Source organism: Ambystoma mexicanum, unplaced genomic scaffold (genome assembly GCF_040938575.1).
Source record: "Ambystoma mexicanum isolate Mex_15411 unplaced genomic scaffold, UKY_AmexF1_1 Mex_scaf39, whole genome shotgun sequence".
NCBI lineage: Eukaryota > Metazoa > Chordata > Amphibia > Caudata > Ambystomatidae > Ambystoma > Ambystoma mexicanum.
This window is the reverse complement of record NW_027182454.1, coordinates 1,502,442-1,530,314: the sequence shown is the minus strand read 5'-3', so window position 1 is coordinate 1,530,314 and position 27,873 is coordinate 1,502,442. Positions and strand designations below refer to the sequence as shown.

Sequence of the window (27,873 nt, the reverse complement as noted above, 5' to 3'; positions counted from 1 at the left end):
CAAAGTGCCACGCAAGGTTCTTCACGTCATTCCTGAATTGTAAGTTTGGCATGTTGTACATTCAATCACAAATTTAGACAAGTATTCGTGTAGATTGGGGACGAACCAGTCCTCCTGAATGTCTGAGGCGATGTGGTGTTTTGCAACATGGGCTGGGAAGTGCAATTGTTGGAATGCTACCTCTAGTAATTCCACAGGCATCACTACCTTGCCTTTTGTTTCCTGTCTCCAAATGAGATCTGTGGCCGATTGCTTACACCCCTGTTTGTCCCACAGCTCCTGCTCTTCTGGTGGGGCTCTCCTCTGGAACTCTATCAATTGTGCTATTGGCGTGTTACTGTACGCTTCTACTGGTTGTTCGGTTGTGGCTGTTTTTACAATGCATTCTGGTATTGGTGCCTTATTGAAGTGCCGCGTTCCCCAATTCGATAGCGTCTTTGTTGTTGGTATGGGCTTGGCATTTGACCACTGACACTACCGATGGCGCTGCTAAAGCCTCTATTAGTTAGTTTAATAAGGTCGCATGTTGTACGAGGGATCCGTCTGCTCTCCTGAATCCCCTTCTCCGCCGACGTGATAGCCCTGAATGAACTGTGGTGGTGGTGGTGTAAGCTGAGTCTGAATATATTGTTACTGCGCAACCTTTGGCTGTGTGTAATGCTTCATAGTGCAGTCAGTTCGGCTGCTTGTGCAGAGTAATGGGAGGCGCTTTTGAACAATTGTTTCGTAAGTATCATCTTCCATGCGCACCACCGCCATCCCTACATGTTTCTCTCCTGTCTCTGGGTTTATTGAGGCTGACCCGCCTATAAAGTAGATCTCTCCTTCTGTCGGGGCATTTTCACTAGGAATGTCATTGCCATCTCTCTCATATGTGCTACAGTCGTGTTCCTGCACGTCTTCTGTTGTACATGGCTCTGTAATGAATGTGGCTGGGTTCACTGTTTTACATCTGACCATGTGTACATTTGGGCTGGATATGATTATTTCGTAAGCAGTTGCTCTGTGTTGTGAGGGTTGATTTTGATCTTTCAAGGATTGCAAATAATGAGTGTTCTGCATATGGTGTCAATGAGCATCCCATCACAACCGTGGCACTTTTTTCAATAGGGAAAGCCGCTGCAGCGAGGGCCTGTTCGCAAGCGGTGTCCCTGCATCACTCGATCCAGTGTTCCGCTATAGTATGCTAATGGCTTGTGGCCTAGCAATGTTTTTGTGTCAATACTGCTGTCATGAGTGTTCCATTGCTGTGTGAAAACAAGAAAAATTCCCCTTCATAATCTGGATTTGCAAGGACTGGGGCATCTGCAACGAGGTCTTTTAATTGGGCAATCATGTCATGCGTCCATTTTATTGGGGCCCTGCTTTTTTGTGCCTCTTTCAGTGCTTGGGGCATTGGTCGTGTGTATGCTGCGTAATCGAGGATCCATGCTCGGCAATAGTTACATATGCCGAGAAATTTCTGCATGTCCTTCACTGTTTTTGTTATGACAATGTGTCTAATCGCAGCTGCTCTGTCTGGTAGTATTCTTTTTCCATCTTTAGATATTTGCTGGCCGAGGTATACAATGTCTGCGAGGCAGTATTGCAACTTTCCTTTGTCCACCTTGTATCCCTTGGCAGCCAATACGTTAAGCAGAGTTACCAAATCTTTTCTGCACTCTTCTGTCTTGCTGCAGACAAGTAAATCGTCTACGTATTGTATAATGGTGCTTTCTACATCTGTTACCGATATCTTCTCGTAGTACTCTATTGAAAATACTTGGGCTTTCACATATCCTTGTGGGAGTCTGCGGTGTTCATATCTGTTGTTCCCTAATGTGAAGGCTGTAAGGTACTGCGACTCTTGGGCAAGTGGTACAAAGAAGAAGGCATTTTTCAAATCAACTACAGTAAAACAGGTTGTCTCTTTGGTTATACTGCACAATATTGATGCCGGGTTAGGCACTAATGGGAACTCTTTTTGGATGACGTCATTGAGTGGGCGGAGATCTTGGATCATCCTCCACGCCCCTCCTTTTGCTTTTTTGATCGGAAAAATTGCTGTTACATGGGGATGTCGATGGTACTATGATACCTTGGATTAGAAGTGTATTTATTGTTTGTCTGATACCTTCCTCTGCTTTTTTGGATATGGGGTATTTTCACTCTGGGTGGGAGGGCACCTGGTTTTAGTTTTACCTTTATGGGAGTCGCCTCATGTAACAATCCCACATCGTGCGGCACTGTAGTCCAAATTTCAGGTGCTACCTTGGCCATGTCTTCCTCAAATATTGTCAGTGGGGCCTTTATGCTAGCCATAAGTGGGTTGTGCACTTCTCTGTACTGGATCATAATGTCACATGGTATGCTTATTTCCATTATTATTTCTCCATCCCCCTCGTTGTCAGTGAACGATTCTTCATCAGTTATGTCTTTTAGCATTATGTTGGGCTCTATGCATAGCACAGCTCTCCACTCGCGTCCCTGCGTGTCCAGACCTATGACCACAATGCGTCTGTTTGATACTTGAACTGCCTCAATGTCTATAGATATAATTGTGCCTGGCACTACATCGGTTGGTGTGATTGGGCGGAATATGAAGCCTGATGGTATTCTCCACTCTTTTCGCGTTATTTCAGGTACTACTCTGGCTAACACCTGTATTCCATAAACAAACATATCCATGTCAATGGGGATCCCTCGCACTGTAACTTCGTTCATGGTCGTGCTTATCAGGAGTGCTCGTACTGGGAATACCCCCGGCGTCGAGCACACTATCCCTCGTTTGGTGAAAGCTATGGTCATGTTCAATCGGCTGAGTAAATCTCGTCCCAGCAGGTTGATTAGCGCGTCTTCGTAGTACAATAAGGGTGCACGCACTGTTTCCCCCCACTGTTACATCAAGCTCTTTTGTGTAAGGAACTTTTAAAATAGCCCCAGAGAACCCCTGCGTTTCCAAATTCCTGCCAGAGAGCGGAAACCGCCCTTCCGTAAGACACAATTTTTCTGCTCCAGCGTCTACCATAAAGATAAACTGTTTCCTATCTCTGCCGCCACTAGTGGTTCCTCATCAAATAGGGTGGTGGATAGGACTGGACACGCAAGTGCTCCCTGTGGGCTGTCCTAATCTTGGTATCTTTGCTGCCCCGGTGCTAGGGAAACGTTATCACCCATCACTCTCACGCCGTGGATTGGTGCAGGTGCACCGTTTGCAGCTGCTACAAAAGGGTTATTGTTTGTATTCCCTACCGAGTTCTGTCTTGCCATGGGCTGTGGTGCATTGTGCTGTTGTGGTTGCTGCTGCTGCTGCTGTTGTTGTGGGGCTGGCTGTCTCTGTTGCATTTGGGGTTCATAACAATACTGATCCTGCTGTGTCCCCCTCTCCCCCCCCCTCTTTCCCATTGAAGCTCCATAAGGGCTACCCGGGTTCATTGTTCATGGGCTGCTGCCCCTGGAAATACCCTGACGGTCGCATTCTACAGTCCCGTACATAATGTCCCCCACCTCCCGCAATTACAACATGACCCCTGTTGTCCTCCTCTCGGTCCTTGCCCACCATATCCTCTGTTTCCCATTCCTCCGAACCCTCCCCTCTGGCCACGGTACCCACCTCTTCCTTGGGACGGTCTGTCCTGCCACTGTGATCCTTGGCATGGCTGCTCCTCTCCGTTCCACTGTCCTTGTTGTCTCCTGCCCACAGCGCCGCTATCCCGACTGGCCTTCCTCACGCGTTTTCCTCTCCCTCATTCTGTCTGCGGTTACACTGGCCTTAATGGCGGCGACCTTCACTAACTTTGTCTGCACCAGTTTCGCTTCATCGGCCAACCTCCTTTGTGTAATCTCCTTTTCCTTCTCTTTGATCCTCCTACAATGATGTACAATTATGCTCTGAATTTCAGGCCAACCCTTGCTTTCTATCCCAGCTATTTTGTCCAAGGCCTTCTGCACCTCTTTCGGCAGCCCCTTTTTGATGATAAAATAGAACAAGGCAGTGGATTGATTCCATGCCGTGCCAGTTTCGCTTCTCCCCAGGTCTTGCACCCGCAATATGAATTGCGCAGGATCCTCGTTCTCCTCCATTGTACACTGCATCACTGAATGTAAATCTGGAAATGCACGCCGCAATGCGTCCCATACTTGTGCTCGAACATTGTTGAATGGTGATCCATCGTGACGGTCACAGCTCATTGTTACCCCTGGGAACCCTGCTCTTTCCCATATTGTCTGCTTGGTCCCCGATCGCTGATACTAACCAGCTTTTTACATCACCTATCGCTAATGGCACGCCTGCTGTGTTTTTCTCAGATGCATGTATCCATTTACCTGCCCCTCCCGTGAGTGGGGGGAGGGGTTTTAATAGGTTGTTTTTGTCCATTTGGGCCCACGGAATATAGTTTGGCCCACCTGCCCCCTTATGCGTCAGTGGCATCTGTAATTTCTGTTTCTTTCCTGTTTTGCTGGTTATCCCTTTCTTGGTTTTACTTACCAGTATGTTTCCTGATTGCTGTCTTAATCTTCCCTGCCATAATAGTGGTGCCGGTGTTTCTAGGTAATGGCAGTTTGGCAGTGGGGATCCTACCGCGGCAGTTGCCTCTTCGTATTCATCTAAATCATCCCATACTTCCTCTATTTCTGATTCTTGATCATTGTTGCCCTCCTGCTCCTCCTCGTGCTCGCTGCCCTGTCCTCCTCCATGGCCTTCACTTCGTTGACTCTCTGGGGTAGCTGGACATGTAATCTTCATTGGTTCGTCATTCAACTGAAACAGGAACTGTCCCATCTTCCATTCTTGTTCCCGCCTTTGCTGTGCTGACGTCCCTTGTGATGATATAGATTGTCCTGAGGCTGCTGGGGTTGTGTTGCTTGTTGTCCTTATTGAGGGTGTGAGATATGCCATTGACAGCGAGGGTACCTCCCCTCCCCCTGGCAGCATTTGTCCTCATGTCGTATAGTGCTCTTAACCGTGTTATTTCCATTTGTGCGTGTGCTAGTTGGCGGTCTAAATCGCCTGTTAATTGTGCTAAGTTCACAGGAGGAGCGCTCGTTGGGCCGTATAGGCCTCCTTTGTCATATGGTGGGGGTGCAGGAGCTGTTGTGCCGCACGGAGGAGTGGGGGTGGGTGGTATATACAGTGGCTCGCTAAACCCTACTGCTGGCCTGGTCATTAAGGGATAGATTTCCGTTACCTCACTCTCACTCTCAGTTGTAGTTGTTGAGCACTCGGCTTTTGGTGTCCAACTTACTACTTCCGGCATTTTCTGTTTTTCTAGCATACGGCTTGTACCTACCTCAGCCGTGGGGGGCAATCTCCTCGAATATTTGCCAAAGGTCTAATACTTCCCTTTGGTTCTGCAACTGTTTCCCTTTGTATCGTGCTAGCAAATGTGTTGATACTAGATCAATACTCTTTTATCGAATGACCCTCCCTCTGGCCAAATCGGTATAACACCGTCCCCTTTGATTTCAGTAATCCATTGGTCATGATACTTCTGTATCCTGTCGCTATATAGTGGAAGGTGCTGGCAGATATGTGCTAATGGCGTTACTCCCCCATGGTGATGTTTGTTTGCTTCCTTCCTTCCTTTCTTGTATGTTCTGGTACCCTCGAGTCTCCTTCCACCCCTCACTCGATTATGCCGGTCACAATGTGTAAAACACGTTTTTACCAATACTAGCAGTTATTGCATATCACATTCACTGTTCTGCCTGAGGAAAAAGAATATTCTAAAACTACTCCGAGTCTACTCAATATACGAGACCCCTACTATTTTCTCTTTATCTCTATTCTGCACTTGGTCGGGACAAATGCTATGCGGCGCTGCCTTCTACCCTGTTCGGGCTAGGATACCGCTTTTCTTCTCACTTTTTACAAAACCTAATGGCCATATAAAGGATAGATCAGAAAAGCCTCACACAGACCCTATTCTTGACTACCTTCCTCCGTTGCTAATTCCCTCCTTCCCATATTTTCCCCCCTTACGTTCCTTGAAGGTTTCGCAACCGGCACTTCACGTGTTCAGTGAGGTACTCCGAGGGTCACCGCTCAGGTCCGTCCCCCAACCAAGCCATGGCCCGCCTCGGCGAGCAGCTTTTTCGATCGGGTATTCGTCAACCGGGAACCCTTGACCTTTTCTTCGTGGTATGCACAGTCTGGTCAACCGTGGAGGCGATGGTTTTGCTGGGGGCGTCCTGGATCTCGCTGCCGTACGGTGCAGGCCTCGAGGCACCTCTCTAAATCGCGTTGCGGGGGGGGGGTCACCAAAATGTTAGTGCCTACCCCGTCTTACTACGTGCAGTAAAGAATAAAACTAACAACCAAACCCCTGACGGGGAATGAGGCACAGAGAACCGGCTGCAAGAGTTCAAGGCAGGATTTATTTCTAAGCTCAGAAATATTCCAAAGTACTCTCTGCATCATAATCATCATTATACACTCTTATAGTATTCAAGATAAATCTAACAAAAAACACTGTTGGACCCGATTGGTCAGGTGGTGTGGTGCTGTAGGTGTGGGTGGCATCTCTTCCTCCTGGTTGGTTGATCGGCTGACGAGATGATGGACGTCAGACATCTGTGCTCCACGCGGGTGAAGGTTATGCTGGGGTGAGGCTGTGGCCACCACATAAGCTAACATGTTGCATTGCATGTTTCTAAATAACAAACTATATAAACGTTTTATGCTTGTTGTCACATTTCTACACAAATCACACATAGAACCTTATTGGCAGTACACTCGGGTCATTCATGGCTTTAATTGGAGGCCTTTACCTTTATTATGCGTTTATTGAAGGGTTAGGCTGTTTTTTACACAAATCTCAAGCTTGGAATTTTGTTAGTATAAGTAAAAATATATTGCGGTGAAGTTCTAGTGTTAATCGTGGGTGTGCTGGGTGGGTATCGCAGCGCAGGCGAGGGTCTGGCCCATGAAAGGGATGCCTTGTGAGAATGCATGGTGGAGATGGCAATTTGTTACCCTAGATGGGGTTGGGTGACTGTACATTTATGGAGACGAATGAGCAAAGTGCTTAGCTCATGCTCGTTCACATTCTGACTCTCATGCAAGGCAGTGATCTCAGAGAGAAAGGTTACTTGTATCATATTTATTAGTTGTTGCAAATGTCTTCAACTTCAGAGTGAGAATGGGATCGCTGAACTTTTCCTCTGCGGCGGGGGAACAAGGGTGGGGGTCATGTGCCTGCGCGTCTCGTGTGCCTGTGCCCTTGGCTGCTGCAAGCGAAGGGAAGCTGTGAGGCCTGGTTACCAAGAGGAGTCGGAAAGGGGGCACAAAAGATGGATGCCCCGTTCCTCGCAGTGGTCCCATCTATGCAGCTGTCAACCGTGGTTAACATTACATAAAGGCAAGGGGTGAACCCACTACTGGAGGCACGTGGTCCAAACCTTGTACTGAGGAGTGTACAATGCGAGGGGCCTGGGGGCCCTTCGGTCCCATACAAAAGGCTGTTATGATCTCTGTGATGTGTAATTTATACTTTAATACTTGTTAGTGGCTGGTTGGTGCCGAACAAATACACTAGACCGTGTATTCATGTAGAGTTTACCGTCAAGCAAAGGTGCAGCGGTAGAGTTCTACAAATGGTCCCTCAGTGTTTCATGGTGGAGACTGGTGTAGCGGTGTACTGAATACACTGCTTTAGAGAAACGAGAATCACTATGGAAATCCTGGGCACAATAAGTTGGCCAGGATGTGGTAGCGCCTGTGAGTGGCAAGCAGAATCCCCAGGTCTGGGAGAGAAAGGACGGAAAAAATTCCGTCAATTTAAAATAAATGAGATGTCAAAACAAGGGTGATGCTGAGTGTTGGAGCATGCGTGATGACAGTGAAATACAAGGTGCCGGGAGGCATGCCTCAAGTAATAAACTGCGTGCAGTTAACACATAGGACTGGGTGACCCATCAGGCGGTGGGATCGGGGCACGGTACCAGGTTATTTGTGTGCACCATATATAGGCAATGCATGCGTTTATGTCTGTGCCCATGATGTAGTGGGGACGTGGACGTTAAAAACACATTTTCAAGCGTCTGAAACTTACTAGGTGATGCCTACGAGATTGAACGTGCATGGCATTTGGAGGACATGCTCAATGGGGTGCGTGCGGCAGATGGATCGTGCATAAATCCATGTCCGTACCCGTGGGGTAATAAGGGCGTGAAGGGACCCCTGTGATTGAACTTACTTGTAGGATCCGCGAGCGTCTGACTCTCACTGCGTATGCAGCAGTGTGTACTGAGAGTTGCCCTGGAGATAAGTCCCGATGCTGTATGGTATGCCCCGCCGCTGCCAATAGGGACAGGGGAAATGTAACAGCAATGATCCTATCCATGTGCATAACATCCAACGGAATTAGACCCAAGCAACATTTGATCCATGAGAAGTAATGACGTAGTCTAGGTCGAATGTGTAAGGCACCAGATGCATTTTACAAAGATTTTTTTCAGACATTGTGTTGGATGCTATGGTTTGTGGAATACAGTATAGTACTGTTTCATAATTTCATGCAGGTGCAATGGATGTCTGGTTTTGACAATTCGATTAGGTACTAGATACTAGTTTCATCAAAGAGGTGTGTCTGTACACAACTAAATTAATTGTGTGGTATCAATGATCAAATCCATGTGCAATAAATCAACAAAATAAGACCCAAGCAACATTTGTTCTGTGAAACGTAATTGCGTGGTCTGTCACAGATCTCGAGCACCAGATGCATTGTATGTAATTTAGACAGCCGATCGCATTTGCTTGCGGCCATTCAAATACTTTGTTCAGGCAACGCAGCTATGGTGCGCTGGGGCACTGATGGGAGCACACTGCAACCCACTTGCATTGAGAAGGGAGTCCACCAGGGTTGTGTGCTGGGTCCCAAGCTCTTGTGCATTTTCATCAATGGGATTATTGCTTATTTGGTGTCTGTATGTAATGATGTCAGAAAACTGACTGGTCATAACCGTCCTTCTCTCTCTTAAACAGGTAGGCGCCACAAAACAATTTGAGCTATTCGAGGATTTCCGTGGGGGAAATGGCCTAGCCATCAATGCCGCAAAAACTAGTAGCATGGTTTCAGTGTTTCGGGGGGGGGGGGTGTGAAGAAGAAACCGAGACCCCTAAGGTTAGGACTGGGAGAAGGTAGCGTAGATCGGGTCGACCACTATCTAGGCTTGACGGTGGCGTTATCCTGCTGTTGGGATCTGCACATGGTCACAGCAAAGGTCTCATTGGCTATATACAGTGAGGCCTTCGAGCAACTTTGGCAATGTTGCTGTCCTACAAAGCCCAGGCCAGACAGGCACGATCTATGGAGCGGAGCAATGATGGCGCACACACTGTTTACTACTAACTACAATTGAAAATAAATCTGACGAACATGCTGGGTTTCCATTTGGCTACCCCGACTATAGCGGTTTGGTTTGAAACGGGGATCCAAAGTCTACATGCCGACAGCAGCCAATTTATTACTGAGTTTGCTTGTGGTCAAATGAACTTTTAGTTAAGTATAGGGAGGCCGTGAAAGGTGTTTTGACGCAGGCTGGGGTTGCGGCTCTTGAGTGGTTTGTACATATGAAGGTAGAAATGAGAGTACCAGGCTTGAGTGAGCTTTGGTGCATTCCCTTAGCTATGACTGGTGCAGTCCAGAGAGGTGAAATCAGTGATGTGGAGGAAATTTGAATGCAACTTTGTTGCTAAAGCCGAAGGTTCAACTGCCTTGCTGCGCTACTGTAATATGAAGCAGAATATGGGTTATGAGGGCCTTGCTGCACTACTGTAATATGAAGCAGAATATGGGTTATGAGGGCCTTGCTGCGCTACTGTAATATGAAGCAGAATATGGGTTATGAGGTGTATTTGGGTTTTGTAAACACCAACTAAAAGATCATTGTATGCTAAATTTGTAATGGGGCCCTCAACCAATCACTAGCCTCTAAGTGGGACCATTCTGTTTTTTCGACTTGCCCCCCTGTGTGTTTGCCTTTGTGATTTCTGCTCCGATTCTAGCGATGTGCCAGTAGTTTTCTCAACATGTAAATATCTTGTGTGGGCATTGAGACTGAGAAGGAAAAGTCCTTGTTGATTATATCTGGGGACAATTTACTGTACTAATCACCATTGCCAGAGGTGTTTTCCTCTGTTTTTGATCTGCACTATTGGCGGTTATTGCCTTGGTATGAGTGGGTATGCATACATCTAAAGAGTACTTCTTGAATACTTGACATGATTCACTAAATTTTTATATTCACTATGTCAGCCATCAAACACTCCACTGACATCTGCCTCCTCCTTGAAGACATTGACCTCGACATTCTCGCGCTTACTGAAACATGGTTCAATGCCAGCTTGGTCACTGCTTTTGACTCTTCTCCCTGATGGCTACGAGATCATTTCCAAGTCATGACGTACCTGTGCTGGCAGTGGGGTTGCCCCTTATCCCTGAGTGGGTTCCTTCCTCCTCCTTCCTCCTTCCTACCCACTCAGCTCTACTCTTCCTTTGAGAGCTTGGTTTGCAAGTTGGTCATCTCTCTCTCTCCCTCCTCCTCCTCCTCTCTGACCATTGCCACGGTCTACGGGCCCCCTGGTGCTACCACCCTGTGCCTCTATGAATGGGCTGATTTCTGCTCCTCTCTCCTCTGAACCTCCTAAACTCCATTCTTGGGCGACTTCAACATCCCCTTGTACTCTATCACAGCATTCACTCTCTTCCTTGACCTCTTCACCTCGCTCTCCCTCTTTATTTGCCCTTCTGGTCCAAACCACACAACAGGACACTCTTGACACCCTCATCCACTCTGACCTTTCCCTCTCTCCCGCGCCACTGATCACACCTCTTTCCTTGTCAGACCACTCTCTCCTCCCTTCTTACCTGGGTCCCCTCGGCCCTTTGACCGCACCTCCTCCAGCCCTGCCAATATCATTCACAAACATCTGTCCGATGAAACAAGTGTCAGGTGCTGTCTTCACACCCAACTTCATCCCCCTTTGCCCCCACCCAGACTCTACAGCATCCTCCATCTGGCCATTGCTAACACTCTGGACATTCTTGCCCCATTCACGAGGATCCGCCTGAAACCTGCTTCCCAAGCCCAATACCTGGTATGACTCTGAACTTGCAGCTGTGAAACACAAGTGCAGAGCTGCGGAACTGAAGTGGCAAACCTCGGGTTCACCCTCTGACAAACTGGCCTGCCGCCTACTCCAAAGACGATAAAGACTACCCGTGCCAAGAAAAGGGCCCACATCCAGGCATGGGTATCTGGTGCATCCAACAACACGGCTGAACTCTTTAAAATCTGCAGGGAACTAGCCAAGCCTTCTGCAGTCTCCTCCTTCTCTTTCGTCCCAAGGCCCTCTGCAATGCACTGGTCACATACTGGACATCCTGAGCACCCTTGCTACTCTCTCCTCCAGCCTCACTCACTCACTACTGGTAATTTCCCCTCCTCCCTTGTACACCCACTCCTGAAAAAAGAACTTCAGTAGATCCCTACCTGTCCAACCAACTAACGCCCATTTCCGTCACCCCTTCCTTGGGGAAACTCCTTGAGAAGCTGGCCTTCCCCTAACTTACCTAACATACTCAACTTGTTGGCGGTCTCTCCACAACCATCAAGCTGGATTCCGAGCTCCCATCTCTGGACACACTCTACTCTGCCTTTGACACAGTCAACCACTCCATCCTAATAAAACTGCTCCATGAAACCCTTCATATCTTGGAGCAGGCACTGGACTGGCTGACCTCCTTCCTAACTGATTGTTCGTCCAAGTTAATCTGGGCACCTTCTCTTCACCTATCTTTCTCCACCTGTGGTGTCCCCCAGGGCTCCAATCTCTCCCCCCCCTGGCTTTTTAACATTTAACTTTCTCAGCTGGCACTCCTCATTTCCTCCTCCTTCTCCCCCAGATTCCAGTATTACACAGATGAGACACAATTCTTTTTCCTGCTGACCCCCTTGCAGACTGCTTATCAGCCACTCAGTCCTGGTGCACTTCCAACAATCTGTGCCTCAATGACAGCAAGACTGGCCATCCTTTATGGGCGCCCCCCTTCATCTGAAGCCACAAACATTGGAGTTCTCTTTAACTCCTCTTTCCTTCCTCCCGCACATTCAGGACATTGCCAAGAAGTTCAACTTTCAACTCTTCCTTCTCAAAGGAATTCTCCCATTTCTCACTTTCCCACAAATGCTCACTGTTACCAAAGCTCTGGTTCTCTCTAGGCTAGACTAATGCAACAGCCTTCTCTTGAATCTACCCTCATCCTCTCTATGACCCCTGCAGCTAATACAGAATAGGGCAGCAAGATTTATCCTTGGCCTCAAGCCTAGGGACCGCATCGCTCCTTCCCTAAAATCTCTTCACTGGCTATGAGTTGCAGTCCAAATCCCTTTGTATCATCCAATACGGATGTCTGGGGCCACGCTATCTACAACTTGCTCATACTAAATACTCACCCTCCAGACCTCTACATTCCTCTGGTACCAACTATGTGCGGGTCAATCGTTTCTCTAAACAGAGGGCTGGAGGCAGATCTCCCTCTTATTTAATAGCCTTCCCCTTCTTCTTGAGCCGGATCTCCTCAAATTCCGGAAGCTCCTCAAGACTTTCCTTTTCACCTCCTCTGTCCCTCCTTCCCTCCTCTGCTAATCTCAGTCGCTGTGATTGGGTGTGGAAGGCCAGGGCCCCGAACACCAATCGCCTCTGCCACTGCCTGCGCGCTGCACTTGCCTTGACCTGAACCGCCTTCGCCACTGTAGGCCTGCACTTTTACACCTGCTGCTCACACCCAAGCACTTCAGCACTTACCCCCCCCACCCCACTCTACCCCTCTCCTCTCTGCACTTGCACGCTCTGAATGCTCACATGGCCTAGTAGGTTTGTCTTTATCCTCCAGTGTATTGTTTTCTCCCATGTTCCCTCCCTGTTTCCATGTGGCCGCTTTGAAACACAATTTACTTCTTGTACAAGCACCTACACATGTTCAATAAATAAAAAATAAACCAATGCTGTGCAATAGGGTGTAATATTTATGAATGTTGAGATTCATTGTATTTTTATTTTATTCTTTTTACAATACAAATTGTATGTGCCTTTATGACATTGTATGTCAAAATAAAGCTTTTATGGTGATGATAATCTCCTATACTTGCTTTTATTCAGCAGACTCTGGGCTCAGCCATTCATCATGATAAACCCTCCAATCATACACAAGCCCTCTAGCGTGGAGCCTTTCCCTGTTACGTTACGTAGACCCAGTGGCCTTTAAGCCCTCTAGCGTGGAGCCTTTCCCTGTTAAGGTACGTTGACCCAGTGGCCTTTAAGCCCTCTAGCGTGGAGCCTTTCCCTGTTACGTTACGTAGACCCAGTGGCCTTTAAGCCCTCTAGCGTGGAGACTTTCCCTGTTACGGTACGTAGACCCAGTGGCCTTTAAGCCCTCTAGCGTGGAGCCTTTCCCTGTTACGGTACGTAGACCCAGTGGCCATTAAGCCCTCTAGCGTGGAGCCTTTCCCTGTTAAGGTACGTAGACCCAGTGGCCTTTAATTTGAAGAATGTTTTGTAGTGAGTCAAGAATCTTTAAAGCCAACAGATGAGTATATTCCAGTTGTGTGGGAGGTTAGGTGTTCTTTCCCAATCTGATCACACTAATACAGTGGTCTTCAAACCTTTTCATACTTAGCCCCCCCCCCCCACCCCTGCTTTAAGTAAACCTATCATTTCTGGCCCCCCACCTACAAGTTGCCCCCTCCCCTTTGGTGGGGCTTAAAGGATGTCCAGGGGGGCCCATGCTCTTTACAATGTAAGCAAATGTTCTTCTGCTTATATTTTCCATTAAAAAGCAGTCACCTTAATCCTTTAAAAAAAAACATCTGGGGCCTTGGCTAGAACTACACCAATCATGATAGGGTGACGACTACCTTCCACCCCTTAATCCCTGTTATGGGTGTGTGCGGTATAATTCCTATGCAAGCTTGTCCCCCTTATTCCAATTAAGCTAAGAACCACCACTAGGGTTCCTAAATTCACTGGGATCCCCTAGTTCGGTTGCAGAGGGTCCAGGTGTCGTGGATGCAGTGGTCACTTTCAGTCCCTGGATTGTGTCCCGCTAAGTGGCGTTTCCTAGGACTGATTAACAACATTCACCCAGTAATGGGAAGAGATTGTCAGACATGGGGATGTTACACTTCCGCTTTCTCTCTGCCTCACCTTTGCTGATGTCCCCGACTTCTGGACATACTGGCTAACTGGCCACCCACTGATATTACAGGTTCAGGCTCCTGCATGATCAATTGCCCCTGCACTGCCTCCGGGCTACCCAGCCACTTAAAGGACTGTATCTTCAACCCTGCAATCCCCTGACTCCCTGCACCTATGAGCCATTTCCTGGCAGCACTTACTAGTTACTTGCACTCTCATTCCCTCTTGCCTCCCCCCCCCCATCGGCACTTCTCCCGCTCCCTTCCCCCTGCACTTGCACTTTCTGAATGACACGAGGCCTAGTAAGATTGTTGTTTTGTCCTCCCTGCCTTGGCTTTTCGTGCTTGTGTACAGGTGCGTTATAGATGACTTATCATATTAGAAAAGCATGCTCTGATAATCAATTATGTCAAACTAATTTATACTTTGCGGTTAGGAAAGAGGGTTATCAGATGAGAATCCTGTCCCAGTCCTGAGGACAAAATAGTAAAAAGAAGCCAGTTAACAAGAGAAGTCAATGTTAAAGGACATTTGTACTGCGCACTTTCACCACTGTAGTGGTCCCTTGGCGCTCTGGCGGCTCTGAAAGAGGAGGGGAGGATGAGTTAGTGGGAGGAAGCAGGAAAAGTGCAAGAGAGCAGTGATGTGCTGTTGGCGGCCTCAGCCCGGTGGGTCCGTTGGCTGGGCCTGGGGGTGTTTGCGGCCGGTAGTCGTCGTGTGCTGTTGTGCAAGGCTGTGTGTTTTTGTTTTGTTGTTGCCATGTAGTGAAGTTTGTGCGGTAGGTTTTGGTTGTGTTTGGTTTGAGAGGTGTATGCAGAAAGGGAAATTGTTAGTAGGGTTGGTTAGTTTGCATCTCTATCCTGAATTGAAGCGCTCGGTTTGCGTAGTCTCCCCTGTTGCGGCTCTGTCCTGATCTGGGTCTGACTGGCATGCAGGTTCCATACTCCCCTAGTCCCCGCCTCTAATATGCTCTCTGATAGCTCCCCTTATCCTCCATTTAGACTCTAGTGGTCCTGCCAATGACTACCTCTCAGGTAGTGGGGGAGATTGCCAGTGTCTCAATAATTCCACACCAATGTGGTACCTGGCGGTAAATAAATTAAGGGGCGGGCGAAGTGTTGGTGGGGTTAGTCGACTCAGTCTCCGTGCGTGCCGCCTGTGTTCCTGTCTATCCGATGTCACCCGTCCAGCTGCCGTGGGCTTTACTCTCCCCGGTCAGGGATGTCCATGTCTTTTCGATTTTAGTTATCCTTTTTACCAGTTTTGTTTTCCAGTCTGGTGTTGTAGAGCCAGGTTTTTAGTGATTTCCTGAATTTTAGGTGATCTTCAGTGTTATTTCCTTTGGGATGTTCCAGGTTTTTGCGGCTAAGTGGTAGAAGGAGGTGCCTCCAAGCTTTTTCTTGACGTATGGTTTGAGTTCCAGGCGGATTTCGTTGCTCGATCGGAGGGGTCTCGTTGGTTTGTAGACTGTTATTTTCTTCTGTAGGAATTCTGCTCCTTGTCCGCTGAAGTGAAAATAATATATAAAAGGGCATTACCCAAACCAGTTGGGGGGGGGGGGAACACACAGAGTGGAAACTAGTCCCCCCCCAGGAGGTAGGGAAGACACTGTATGAACAGGATAAAAGAGGAGAGAGTTTTAGACCATCAATTCATGACTAGGAAAGCCTGATAAGGGGTCAAGATACCCCAACTCGTGAAAGCCTGAAATTAGAGACTGGGAAGGGGACGACAATGTGAGGAACCGCTGCCAGAGAACATTCTAAATATAGGACCACAGAAAGCACGAAAACTAAGAACTGATCTCGGAGACGATTCAAGGAGACTATGTCAAGAAATATCTGTACCACAGAGAAAAGTAAATAGATTATCTGAAGAGAAGACCAGGCAAATATAAAACTCTCCTGGTCTATTTAAATTCATTTGATATAGTGGTAGGGTCAGATAGTTGGTTTGGAAGGAGGACACGTTTACATTAGACTTCCTGACAAATGACTAGCACGTTCCTTTAGATGGGTAGAGTATTCCCTCTACCAATAGGGAAATATGGGCCTTTTATTTATAATTTCATTAAAAATATTAATGTCCTCAGTGTGTCCGACCCACCACACAACTCAGTAGTTACGGTTATGCTGGGTACCAAGTATAGCGCTAGCAACTCTGTAACATAACCAGTGTATTTATAAAGCTCACGTTCACCCCCGTAGGGGCATCTTGGCGCTAATAGCTGTTTATTGTTACCCAACTTAATGGTACTCCTATCAATCTCGGAAGGAAGAAGGGCTGAGGGAACCTGCCAGGATTCGAACCTGTGACCATGAGGTCAAACAAAGGCCCTGTAGTCGATGCATTAGTCCACTGAGCCACAGACCTGGCTGTTCTGGTTACGTCGGGGTACCATATCTCCCTGTGTAGTTTCATGTAACTGTGTATAGCGGTAGAAAATCGGTAGTTCTCGATATTGTTTATTTGTAATGCGCCTATACACAAGTGTTTTGTGGTGTAACAAGACTGGGGGGTAGGGTGGAAACAAGGGAGACGAAAAGTGATCTTACTAGGCCATGTGATATTGAGATCATACAAGTGCAGTAACCAGAAGTGCAGGAGGGGCGAAGTGCTGGAACAAGGCAGTTGGGCCCGTGACAAGCACAGGGCCGGGGAAGAGAAGGGGAACAAAGCTAAGTGCAATTGAGAGGGAAGGAATGGCCATCCGGTCATGAGCAGGCCGGGGGGGAGGGTGGGGCTAGGGAGGGCGGGCGTGGTGGGTCTGGGGAGAACATGGGTGGATTGGACCAGGGGGCTGGTGCCCTGTAAGCCTCTGAAGGAACCATGCCAGGGCAGAGGGGTAAAATTGGCAGGGGAGAGGGAAGGAAAAGAGAAAAGGGAAGGTCTTGAGTGACTGTGGTAGGGGAGTAGGAGAGGGAGAGAAGAAGAAAAGGAGGGTCTTGAGAAGCTTCCGGAACTTAAGGCGATCTGGCTCACAAGGCCATCCCAGCGTAAGCCACCTGTGGAGGAGAGCTCTTTCCCCTTACTCTCTGCTTGGAGAAACATCTGATCTGCGGAGAGTTGGAGCTCAGTGACCAAAGAGCTCTAGCAGGTAGGTATCTCGGGAGAGAGAGTTGGAGGTAGTGGGGTCACATGCCCCAGAAAGCCTTGTGGAACATGCAGAGGGTCTTGAATGTAATCCTTGCAGCATCTGGGAGCCAGTGGAAGTGCTTGGTTTCGCGCAAGAAAAAAAATAGCTTATGCCTGACCCCTCAAGGCCATCCCTTTTCTCGCATCACCCCCCCGCCTCTCAGCAATGGCGACCATGACTAGTTAAGGGTGAGAGGTGTCCAAACGTGGGAAAGAGTGTCAAGGCTCCAGCAAGGAACACTCGTGCAAAATTGTGCAAGTACCTTGCACATAATAGCAATACCTGATAATGATTTGAGTGCCTTCCATTTGAATTGACCGCCTGTTGTCTTTAACTTTCATTGATACCAATACCTGTAAAAAGAATTGTATTACCCAAAAGCAGTTGGCTTTTCTGTACTTCTCCCGATGCGGTTGGAACACCAAGAATGTCACCCTGCCCTTTTATAGCACGCCCTCCGTCAACGTCTCGTGCAACAATCATCTTTGACTATTCAATAGTTGCACAACTGAACCAAACCTTAAAGGTTTAGCACATCATTAGCAAACTATGGATAACACTTTAATTATTGACTAGCTCTCCTCTAAGAAACATTATTTCTCTTTGTTTACCTAAATTGAACAATCATGTTGTGAAAACCGACCATCTTACTTCCCTTCATTACTAAAGGAGGGGTGACCAGATGATTGCATGTTATGTGTACACCCCTTCTTAGTTTTGGGTATTAGCTGGTGCTAGAAGCCAATGTTTTGCCTTAGAATATCGTTAAGAGGGAGATCAGATAGATGTGAAGGACACACCGCTTGTCTGTTTGGCATTTTACTGACTCAATTGACTGCCTATTGCCTGGTCAATCTCTATGGCAATTCCCACTCACTACCTACCCTTCCCCACCCAAAACACATCCTTCTGAAACCTATTTGAATAAGCTCTGTCTAGCAGCAACATCAAACGTTATGCTGTGTATATAGGGCCTGCCAGTGTTATTTTTATCTGAGAATGGCTCAATTGCAGCTGTAACACAGCATGTCGTCAGACAACCGATTAGATATAAATGTCACATTAAAATCTCATTAGTGTCTTCAAATGTGTTCATTGATTTGCAGTGTAAGTCTATTTGTATTTATAAGGTTTATATAGCGCTTTAATCCAAAGTGCTTTACATTATTTCAACATGATTACAAAAAATAATGAAATAGACGCATATTTACAAACATGAAACAAACCAATGAAGCAATATGTAGAACAATTTACCTGGGTAGTAGGAAGGTGAAGGGAGGGTGTTAGGGAGAATTCTCTGTTTAGGCTGAATTTCCTAACCTAGTGAGTCCCCCAGCAGCTTTGCTGGATTTTTGGGGTTTATTTTTTTTTCTCCTGCCAAGAGTGAGACTCTTTTACCCTCACTCTTGGGCATGATTTGAGTGTTTCTGTGACTTATGTGCTATGGGGGCATTTTCCCCATAGGCTATCCTTGGTTTTTGAATGTGTGTTACACTGCACCCTCAGTGCAGTAACACAGGGGTGTCATAGTGACCCCCAAACATAGACTCCGCACCCTGGGACTGAGTACTGTCTCCCTGGGTCTGTAAAGTCACCATTGACTTTACTAGTCTTGACTTATGAACTAAACCAGTACAAACCATCATACTGTGGAAGTACTGGTAGGGGCAATTAGATTGCCCCTGGGTCTGTTGTCCCGTCCCCCCTCGCTGAGTTTCTGGCTGGTGGCAGTGGATACCACGGAAATATTCCACCGGAATATTTCCCAATGGGATTTCCCATTGATTTTAATGCACCACTTTTTGGTGCAAGATACCGCCGGTTTATTTAATATAAATTCACCGGTTGGGATTTTTTGCCAGAACTCACCGCCAAAATGGCGTCTGTGTTCACTTGTAACCCTGAACCCGAGTCGAGCCTTTGTTCCACTTTTGGCGGGCTTCTGCACAGAAGCCCTCCAAAGTGGTGCCACTATATCTGGGGCTACAGGATGTGTGGGAGGGGGATTTAGGCACCCTGGACTGAGTTGCCTTGGCAATTCAAGTCGCACTCTTGTAAGATTGGCCCAGTGGTGAGCCCCCCGGCTCACCACTTAGCATGTTTGAGTGACAGCTAGGAATGGTGAATGGGGGTTTGCTGCATAAAAGCAGGGCTTTGGGGACTGGAACTGAAGAAGTCACCACAGGACCTCAGAAGCCGAAGAGGGCGAAGCTGAGCCGACCTGCAACGACGACACCACCGGTGGAGCCCTGCTGAACCGTCTCACCACTTCCGAACAACAGAGGAGATCTCCAGTCCGGAGAGTCTTCTTCCCTTGACTGGTGGGGACAACCAGTTTCTGCCTCCTTTTCGCCTCCCTGGAGCATCTCGTGGCCGCCTTGCCTGTGCCAAGCACCCCGGCAACCGGGATACCACTTTTTACCTCAACCGCGAAAGAGGGCTAACATCCTTTTAACCGGAAAACTCCACGGCTGGTTTCTTCCATGGCAGTGCAACGACCTTCAGCTTTCCTCCACGTCGAGATCTTCTCTTCCTCTGGACGACGCCGCGACTTGCACCCACTGCCAGGACCTGCCACCGCTGGAGGATCCTTTCCATTTTAAAGGTACTGTGTTCCGCCCGGCTTCCCTTGACACCGATTGTATGAGGTAGATTTAGCCCTCGGCTCTCGAACCTGGGTAAGCCTGGGACACCCTAACTAAACTTTTCTGAACTTAGCAAAACCTTTCTTACTCACCTGTAAAGACTTTTGAAGACTTTGTGACATTGTGTGATCTTGGGCATATTTCGCCTGGCTCTCCCTAAAGTGGGCCTGGCAACTGAACTTCCTTGCTCCTCAATAGACTGCCTTCCTGAACTTACTGTGAGCCTCTGAAAAGTGTTTTGCCTTGCTACTTTCTTAATTCTGCCTTTTTCCCTCCCTTTTAACTAACTTGTTGGAGTGCCATCTAACGTTAAGCGCTCACCTCTGTCTGGAAATAAGTGGTGTTAACTAAGACTTGTCCAACAAATAACTAGGGATGTACATATAGTAATAGTGACTGTGTTTTGAACTTACTTACCTTTTCTGTGCTAGTGTAATTTATGAGTATCTTAAATAATTATATACTTTTACACCCAGCTCTGGTCAGTGTTTGCTTTTATACTGTGCCTCTGTACCATTATGTATGCTCTGTATACTGCCTAACTTCTTGAGAGAAGTCTGACTGCTCAGCCACAGCTACGAGGTAAATCTGGGTGGTACAGACTGCTACCTAGTGGGTTTACTGCCAACACCTGTACTCTGAAATCTTTTGCAGTGGTCCAGTGGGAACTGCACAGGTTTCTGCCTAACAGAGGGGTGAGGAGTAAGGGAAGAGAAGAGGGAGTCAATATGGGGAATATAGATGAAGTTTCAAGTGGATAGGAGGAGGCATAGGAGGGAAAGGAGAGGGTAGGAGGGAGAATAGGATGTAAGCGAGAAGTTGAAGGTCAGGGCGGGGGATGAAGAAGAGATTTCATGGTGGCGCGGATTTCAGCATGCCAAGAGATTTCATTGTGCCAACTGTTTAGCATAAACAGTTGGCACAATAATGCACACATAGGTTCCCGTGGTATTTGAATGATATGGATTGTTGAGATTTTGTTTGTTTACATTGTTTTGTTGTAAAATAAAAAAATGTAATTTTGTAATGGAGGTTTGCTGACATGTTAGGCATTGTTTGATTAGCCTTAAGTTTGTGTGTTTTTGAGAAAGTTAGGGTTGCTCTAGCTCATCCTAGAAAGATGGATTAAAGGAGGCTTTCGGGCCCTCTCTATTAAAGAAAGATCATTGAATCATTCAGTAAAAAATGCAGGTGTCTTGACTTTGCGTTTTACAAGTGGTTGGTGGACCTGTGGCGTCGAGGTACTTCGATCTTTGTTCTGAGTTTACCTTTTCTAGTGCGTATCAATTAAAATGGATGATTTTATAATGTGGATTTTTACGTTGTAGGAAATGTGTATTCATTACCTTGCGTACTTCTAATGTAAACACACAACGGTAATAGATTGTAAGTAATAACCAGACAATTTGGGCTTGGCTAACAATTACCCAACGGAGAAAGATTTACTTATAACAAATTTATGGAGTCCATTTGCATAGAATACATTAATTTGGAGACCAACAATAATGTGAGTTGCTTCACAGATGTCACCCCAGTTTGGTTTTTAGTTTCTCAAGTAACGTTGGTGCTCGCTACTTAATCTAGACCATGATAGCTTTGCATATACACCGTCTTAGACTATATGCTTGCCAAAATGGCATCTCATGTGAGCCTACACAGACTCCCAAACCTTCCAACACTACCCAGCAGGGGAATGTCAGAAAGGCAAGAGGACATGGATCATCTGGTCTGGAGAGGAGTATGCCTTGTTCCTCATGCATACCCAATGCAGAGGACGAGGGCTGTGGAAGGCAACAGCACAATACCTGTGAGGCTGAGGAGAGAATGAATGAGCAATCCATATCTAGGCTTTCCAGAGATCTCCCACCAACCCGTTGCTCAGGCATTCTGCAGGTTTGCCCCTACCATGGTGGGATGGTCCATTGGGCAGACGTCCTGGGAAAAGGAAGCATTGACGATAATAGCCAGGCACTAGAGTACAGAGAGATGGACATGGCTGAAGGCAGCAGCAAGGTGCGGTTTAATAGACCAAGCACTGGCGGGCAAAGTTATTCACAGTATCACGGCAGGCTGGTGCGATATTAATGATGCAGGGAGGCAAATGGCCCGGCCATGCACAGCCTTTACTCCTGCTAGAATTACATTGCCAACTTGTGGTAGTGTTCAGCTGTAGGTTCCTGACAGCCCAGCTGAGAGCAGTTCACCAACTTGTGAAACAATGCAAGGATCTGGGAAAACCTGTGCATTACACTTGTGGTAGAGGAAGATGATAAAGATATGTCTCGTGAATGAATCAATGGTCTTTGCTATGTTGGGAGGGCACTGGGGTCAAGGGCAGGAATCTGGCTCATTCTGCTTCTTAGTAAAGAACCTCAGTGATGGAGTTTTTAATTAGTTTTCACTAAGCGAGTTCAGCAGCACGCGTGTAGAGACTAGGATTGGGGGTGTTGCGGTACAGCAGGGAATTCTACTTTTTTATTGCAATCTCTTATTATAGTACATGTGGCCAGATAAATGGATCAACATTTGGGGAGCGCAGAAATTGGATTTAAAGGGGACTCGATTGATATGTGCCACACAAGGATATGGTTAGGCCAAGATTGATGAATATTGTCGGTCTTGACAGCCTAAAAAGAGGTATTGCTTCAGGAGGGTGACAGCCTAAGGTGGTGGCTACGCAGATGATGCACCTGAGAACAGATGAGGGGGAGCTTGTCTTGTAAGGATTATCCACTCCGAGCATAGAGCACTCCCAAAAAATGATTTCATTGTGTCACCTCAAACTGGTGTTTGTCCCCATACTGGAATGATCAAAGGTTCTCGCATATACTGTGGTGATAGCTACCTACACTAGACCCACAATAAATGTCGGTCTGGCAGAGAAACAGGTGGACAGTTGGGGTGACTATGCATACTATTAACATGTACATACATCTTATTCCAGGGTCGCTGCCATATGGGTTGCAAGAGATGCATGCTTTGGAATTCTCGTCCCTTTTAGGTCATGGATCTGTGGGATTATATTGAGTGGATTCCCCTGGAGTAGGTTGAGTAGAATCTTCACATTAGATCAACGGGAATCATGTGTGTAATCACTAAATGGTGGCATCAATTTGTGGATATCAATGGTGATGGGGCAACATCCCCATTAGTTACCGGGATGTGATGAAAGCAGTTTTTGATCCCAGCACAGAGCGTACAAGGGCACGCTGAGATTGAACCTAAGGTGCAAGGATCAGAATCCACAAAAAGGGGTGTGGGTCAGGTATGGGGAGCCTGGTAAGTAACAGACACATAAACACCCAATCCTTAACAGTACAACAGTGTGTGTACCACCTCCTGTAAACGACACTGGTATTTTGTACAGGGAAACTGAAGTGGGATCCCTCTGGCCAGTTAAATTTAGTACTTGGCAAGGGGGCATTTATATAAACGATTAGGAAGGCAAATGGGGTGATGGTGTGGAGTTCGAGTCTTTCATACACTTTTTATTCTTTTGATCTCTGACACAAACTCCAAATCCATCCCTCCTCTCCAGTTTATCTAGGTTTAAAGTCAATGTTTTGAATGTAGTGGCAGCATGGCATGTGCCATTCTCACCATGGGAAGAGATTGGCGCTTTCCTTTTTAAAATCACAATTCTGTCCTTGTTTCCTCGATAGTGCTGTTTGTTGGGTTATATTATTCATGTTTGGGCCAATACACAAGTCATCAGTGATTATGTAATGGACTGGTCAAGCAGGCGTCCGATTGGTGGCAAACGCCTGCTTTTTATCATTTGTGTATGGAAAATGGGAGCTTCCATGTGCTAATTTAGTCATTTCTGAATAAAGATATAAAATATGCATTTAGTTTGTTCACCAAGCCTGTGTTTTTTCCCTAGCGTTTTGGATGCAAAACATTTCTAAATAAAAATGAATCGTATTATTCCTGCTGCATGTTACCTCTGTTCCACTAAATGTTCCCATTGGAGCACCACTTCTGCCACCCATTAGGGTGCCTTTTCCCCAATAGATTGCACTTCAAAGTCAAATAAGTTACTACGTAACATCACTACTACTGGGTAGAGTCTTATTAAATATGCTGCCTGCAATTGTGAACGTATTGAAACTAATAATGTGCTTCTCCTTTTACGTTAATAGGTGACAGCCCCAGAAATGCAAAAAAAGTGATTGTTCGATTCTCTGGACTATTGCGGTGAAAAGCCTCGGTCTTGGAATATGCAATTTCCAAGCATCTTAGAAGTGCGCACATTTGGGGTGAGGTTGACTTTTCAGAGTAAATAGGGACTGGGCCTGCGAAGCCTGTTGATACATGATGGCTTCCATCCATGCAACCCCTTTGTGGTAACATCCAGTAACCAAGCCTGTTCATTCTGTAAATCCTGGGGGAGAAGTATATCTAGCATGAAAATGACTGTGTGATGTGCACTAAGAAAAGATTTTTCATTTGAGCTCTGAATTTGGAAAAGGTTAATTGAAAAGGCTCCTCTTAAGAGAAGGCACCTGACAAAATAAACTGGCAAGGCACGTTGCACGTGCACAAAATGTGGGAACAATTGCCATCTCAAGAACATACTTACTGCCCACATAAGGCTTTTCACCTATGTCCTCATCAGTACACTGAATTTGATAACTATCATGCAAATGGACGTCATTATCGGCCACGAGCAAACGAATAATGGTGAGAAACCTTATGAGTGCATTCAATGTCAGGAAGGGTTTGCTACAAAGCGAGAGCTTACTATCCACCAGATAACACATACAGGTGAGAAGCCTTATGAGTGCATTGAATGTGGGAAAGGATTTGCTCAGAAAGGACACCTTATTAGCCACCAGAGAACACATACAGGTGAGAAGCCTTATGAGTGCACTGAATGTGGACATGGGTTTGCTCAGAAGGGAGAGCTTACTATCCACCAGAGAACACATACAGGTGAGAAGCCTTATGAGTGCACTGAATGTGGGAAAGGGTTTGCTACAAAGCCAGTGCTTACTATCCACCAGAGAACACATACAGGTGAGAAGCCTTATGAGTGCACTGAATGTGGACGTGGGTTTGCTCAGAAGGGAGATCTTACTATCCACCAGAGAACACATACAGGTGAGAAACCTTATGAGTGCACTGAATGTGGGAAAGGGTTTGCTAAAAACAGAAATCTTACTATCCACCAGAGAACACATACAGGTGAGAAACCTTATGAGTGCACTGAATGTGGGAAAGGGTTTGCTACAAAGATAGTTCTTAGTGGGCACCAGAAAACACATACAGGTGAGCAGGCTTATGAGTGCATTGAATGTGGAAAAGGATTTGCTCAGAAAGGACACCTTATTAGCCACCAGAGAACACATACAGGTGAAAAGCCTTATGAGTGCATTGAATGTGGACGTGGGTTTGCTCAGAGGGGACACCTTACTATCCACCAGAGAACACATACAGGTGAGAAACCTTATGAGTGCACTGAATGTGGGAAAGGGTTTGCTACAAAGATAGTTCTTAGTGGGCACCAGAAAACACATACAGGTGAAAAGCCTTATGAGTGCATTGAATGTGGACGTGGGTTTGCTCAGAAAGGACACCTTATTAGCCACCAGAGAACACATACAGGTGAGAAGCCTTATGAGTGCACTGAATGTGGACATGGGTTTGCTCGGAAAGAACATATTATTAATCACCAGAGAACACATACAGGTGGGAAGCCTTATGAGTGCATTGAATGTGGGAAAGGGTTTGCTACAAAGCAAGTGCTTACTATCCACCAGAGAACACATACAGGTGGGAAACCTTAAGAATGCATTGAGTGGGAAAGGGTTTGCTTGGAAGGGACATCTTATTAGCCACCAACACATGCAGGTAAAAAAAAAATGCAGAACTGCGTTGTGTAGGAACTGGCTTAGTCATAAGGTACGTCTTAAATTGTCAAATTTTTATACTCCCTTTTTGCAGTGATTCTTAATGGCCCCTCTTCAACTTTTCTCTTTCATGCAAACGCTTGGTAACTCTGCTGTGTAGTAGAATAGGGCCTCATTACGAGGTTGGCGGTAGCCGTCCCTGTATGGCATGCATGGCTACCGCCACCCGTGAATGGGCAATTACCGGCCCATTACGAGTTGAAAGGGCCGTTAATTGCTTATTCACGGGTGGCGGTGGGCAGAATGGAGATGGGGTGTATGGATGCACCGTTCACACCGTACCGCTAAAGTTATAATGAGGCCCATAATGGGGGTGTCTCTAACTTATAAAATTATGTGCTTACCAATGACTATGAATGGAACTGGATATCTGGTCACTGGTGTGCTCCCATTTAGTCATGAATGAGGAAAAAGGAACGGAGGTCATGGGAGAGTGGCTCCACTACTTACGATGGCCTCCATGTCTTTTCTGGTGCAAAATGCATAGAGCTGTGCCGAGCTCCCTGACGGCAGAAATGTTTCTAGAGAACAGCTGCACTGGGATATGGATATCATAAATGAGTAAACTGTGGCAGGAAGGTATCCATTAGAAAAGCCTCTACTGGGAATTAATTTGTCCACCCCCATAAAGTATTTTTACTTTCAACATCAACACACAGGGATTAAAATACTGCAAATTTCAATTATTTGGAGCCCTCCTGAATAATAAAAATGGAGAAGGCTATATTCTCACATGGCAATTAGACTAAGCTTGGCACAACACATGAGCAAAGACTGTTTTGCAAAGGGAAAACATGGATAATGCCTCATAAAACTGGAATCTCCAATATTACTCTAGAAGTCAGCTTCCAAGAAATGCATGCCTCACCAGGAGTGCCATCCTCGCTGAATGCTGCAGTGTTTCCACTTTGTGTAGTGTGTTCTACAACTCTAGTTTCCTTTTCTCCCCAATATCCCCTCTAGTGTATTACACTATTGCCTATCTCTGTCGGAGATTTAGGATTAGTAGATGGTTCCCTAGCCTGGGATCGACATATGGAGGTGCAATTACACAAGGGAGGGTGCATACCCACTATTAAAGCACTAACTTAAAAGAAATTGGTTTGATGAGCAGGGCACAGAGAAGATGTCAAATTATGTGGACATGTATTTTAGAAAAGTGTCATTTTGTGAATAGAGTAGAAAGGGCAAATGGAATAGAAATATGCACTGTGTTGTGAGACAATAAAAGTCGTGCAAACCTGGAAATGAAATGGTGCCTTTCTGTCTGAAATGAGAGTTGTGGGTGTAATATCACAGCTGTTCTCTGAATTCCAAGAAGGAATAGTGTTTATAAAATAACGCTGATCTTGGATAAACTGACATGTCTAATGTAAAAGTCTCCCACTGGGATTCATACACTGAGTGAAATGCTGATGAAATGAATATTGAGCTTCAGCCAATATGTCACTGTTCACATTAAAAATAAATTGTTAGGAACTCCATTTGTGTTTAAATCTCTTTCCCTGACTCTGTGTAAACTGCCTCCTGAAACAGAGGCGATTCATTTGTTTTAATTAGTGAGACCACCTCTATTCCAGATTTATGCTAGAATGTATTTATTTTTGGGTTTGTAGAGCAAGCTACAGCCCACAAGTATCGAGGCGCTATAAGGACTTGTAAGAGAGCTTGCTTGAGGGTTACAGGAGTGCATCCCATGGAGAAATGCGTAATACAATTTGCTTGTTTACAGGCTAATAAATTACTTTACAGAACAAACAGTAAATGAGCGACGGGACGAACACAGATAGAAGAATGCATAGCATGATGGGATGGGCCATTCAGACAAATAGCCTGGTTTTGAAGCTGCATGAGAATCAATCATCCTGATTAGGGCTGGGATGGTGTTCCAAAATGTTGCGGCCATGGTTGGGGAAACTGGTACCCCCAGCACGTGCTCTACATGGGAGGTGCAGTGATACGATTGGCATAGGCAGACCTAGATGGTCTGGAGGCGGT

The 27,873-nt window shown here is 46.4% G+C and overlaps 1 protein-coding gene across 1 annotated transcript in view; it reads left to right on the top strand.

The window, feature by feature from the left end:
• LOC138559121 (zinc finger protein 268-like) overlaps positions 1–27,359 on the top strand; it is a 618,574-nt gene extending 591,215 nt beyond the window's left edge. The window contains exon 2 of the mRNA XM_069642688.1: positions 24,731–27,359. Within this exon, the coding sequence (XP_069498789.1) occupies positions 24,731–25,752 (1,022 nt within the window). The 3' untranslated portion in view covers positions 25,753–27,359. The remainder of the gene's footprint in view (positions 1–24,730) is intronic.
• Positions 27,360–27,873: the final 514 nt, after the last annotated feature.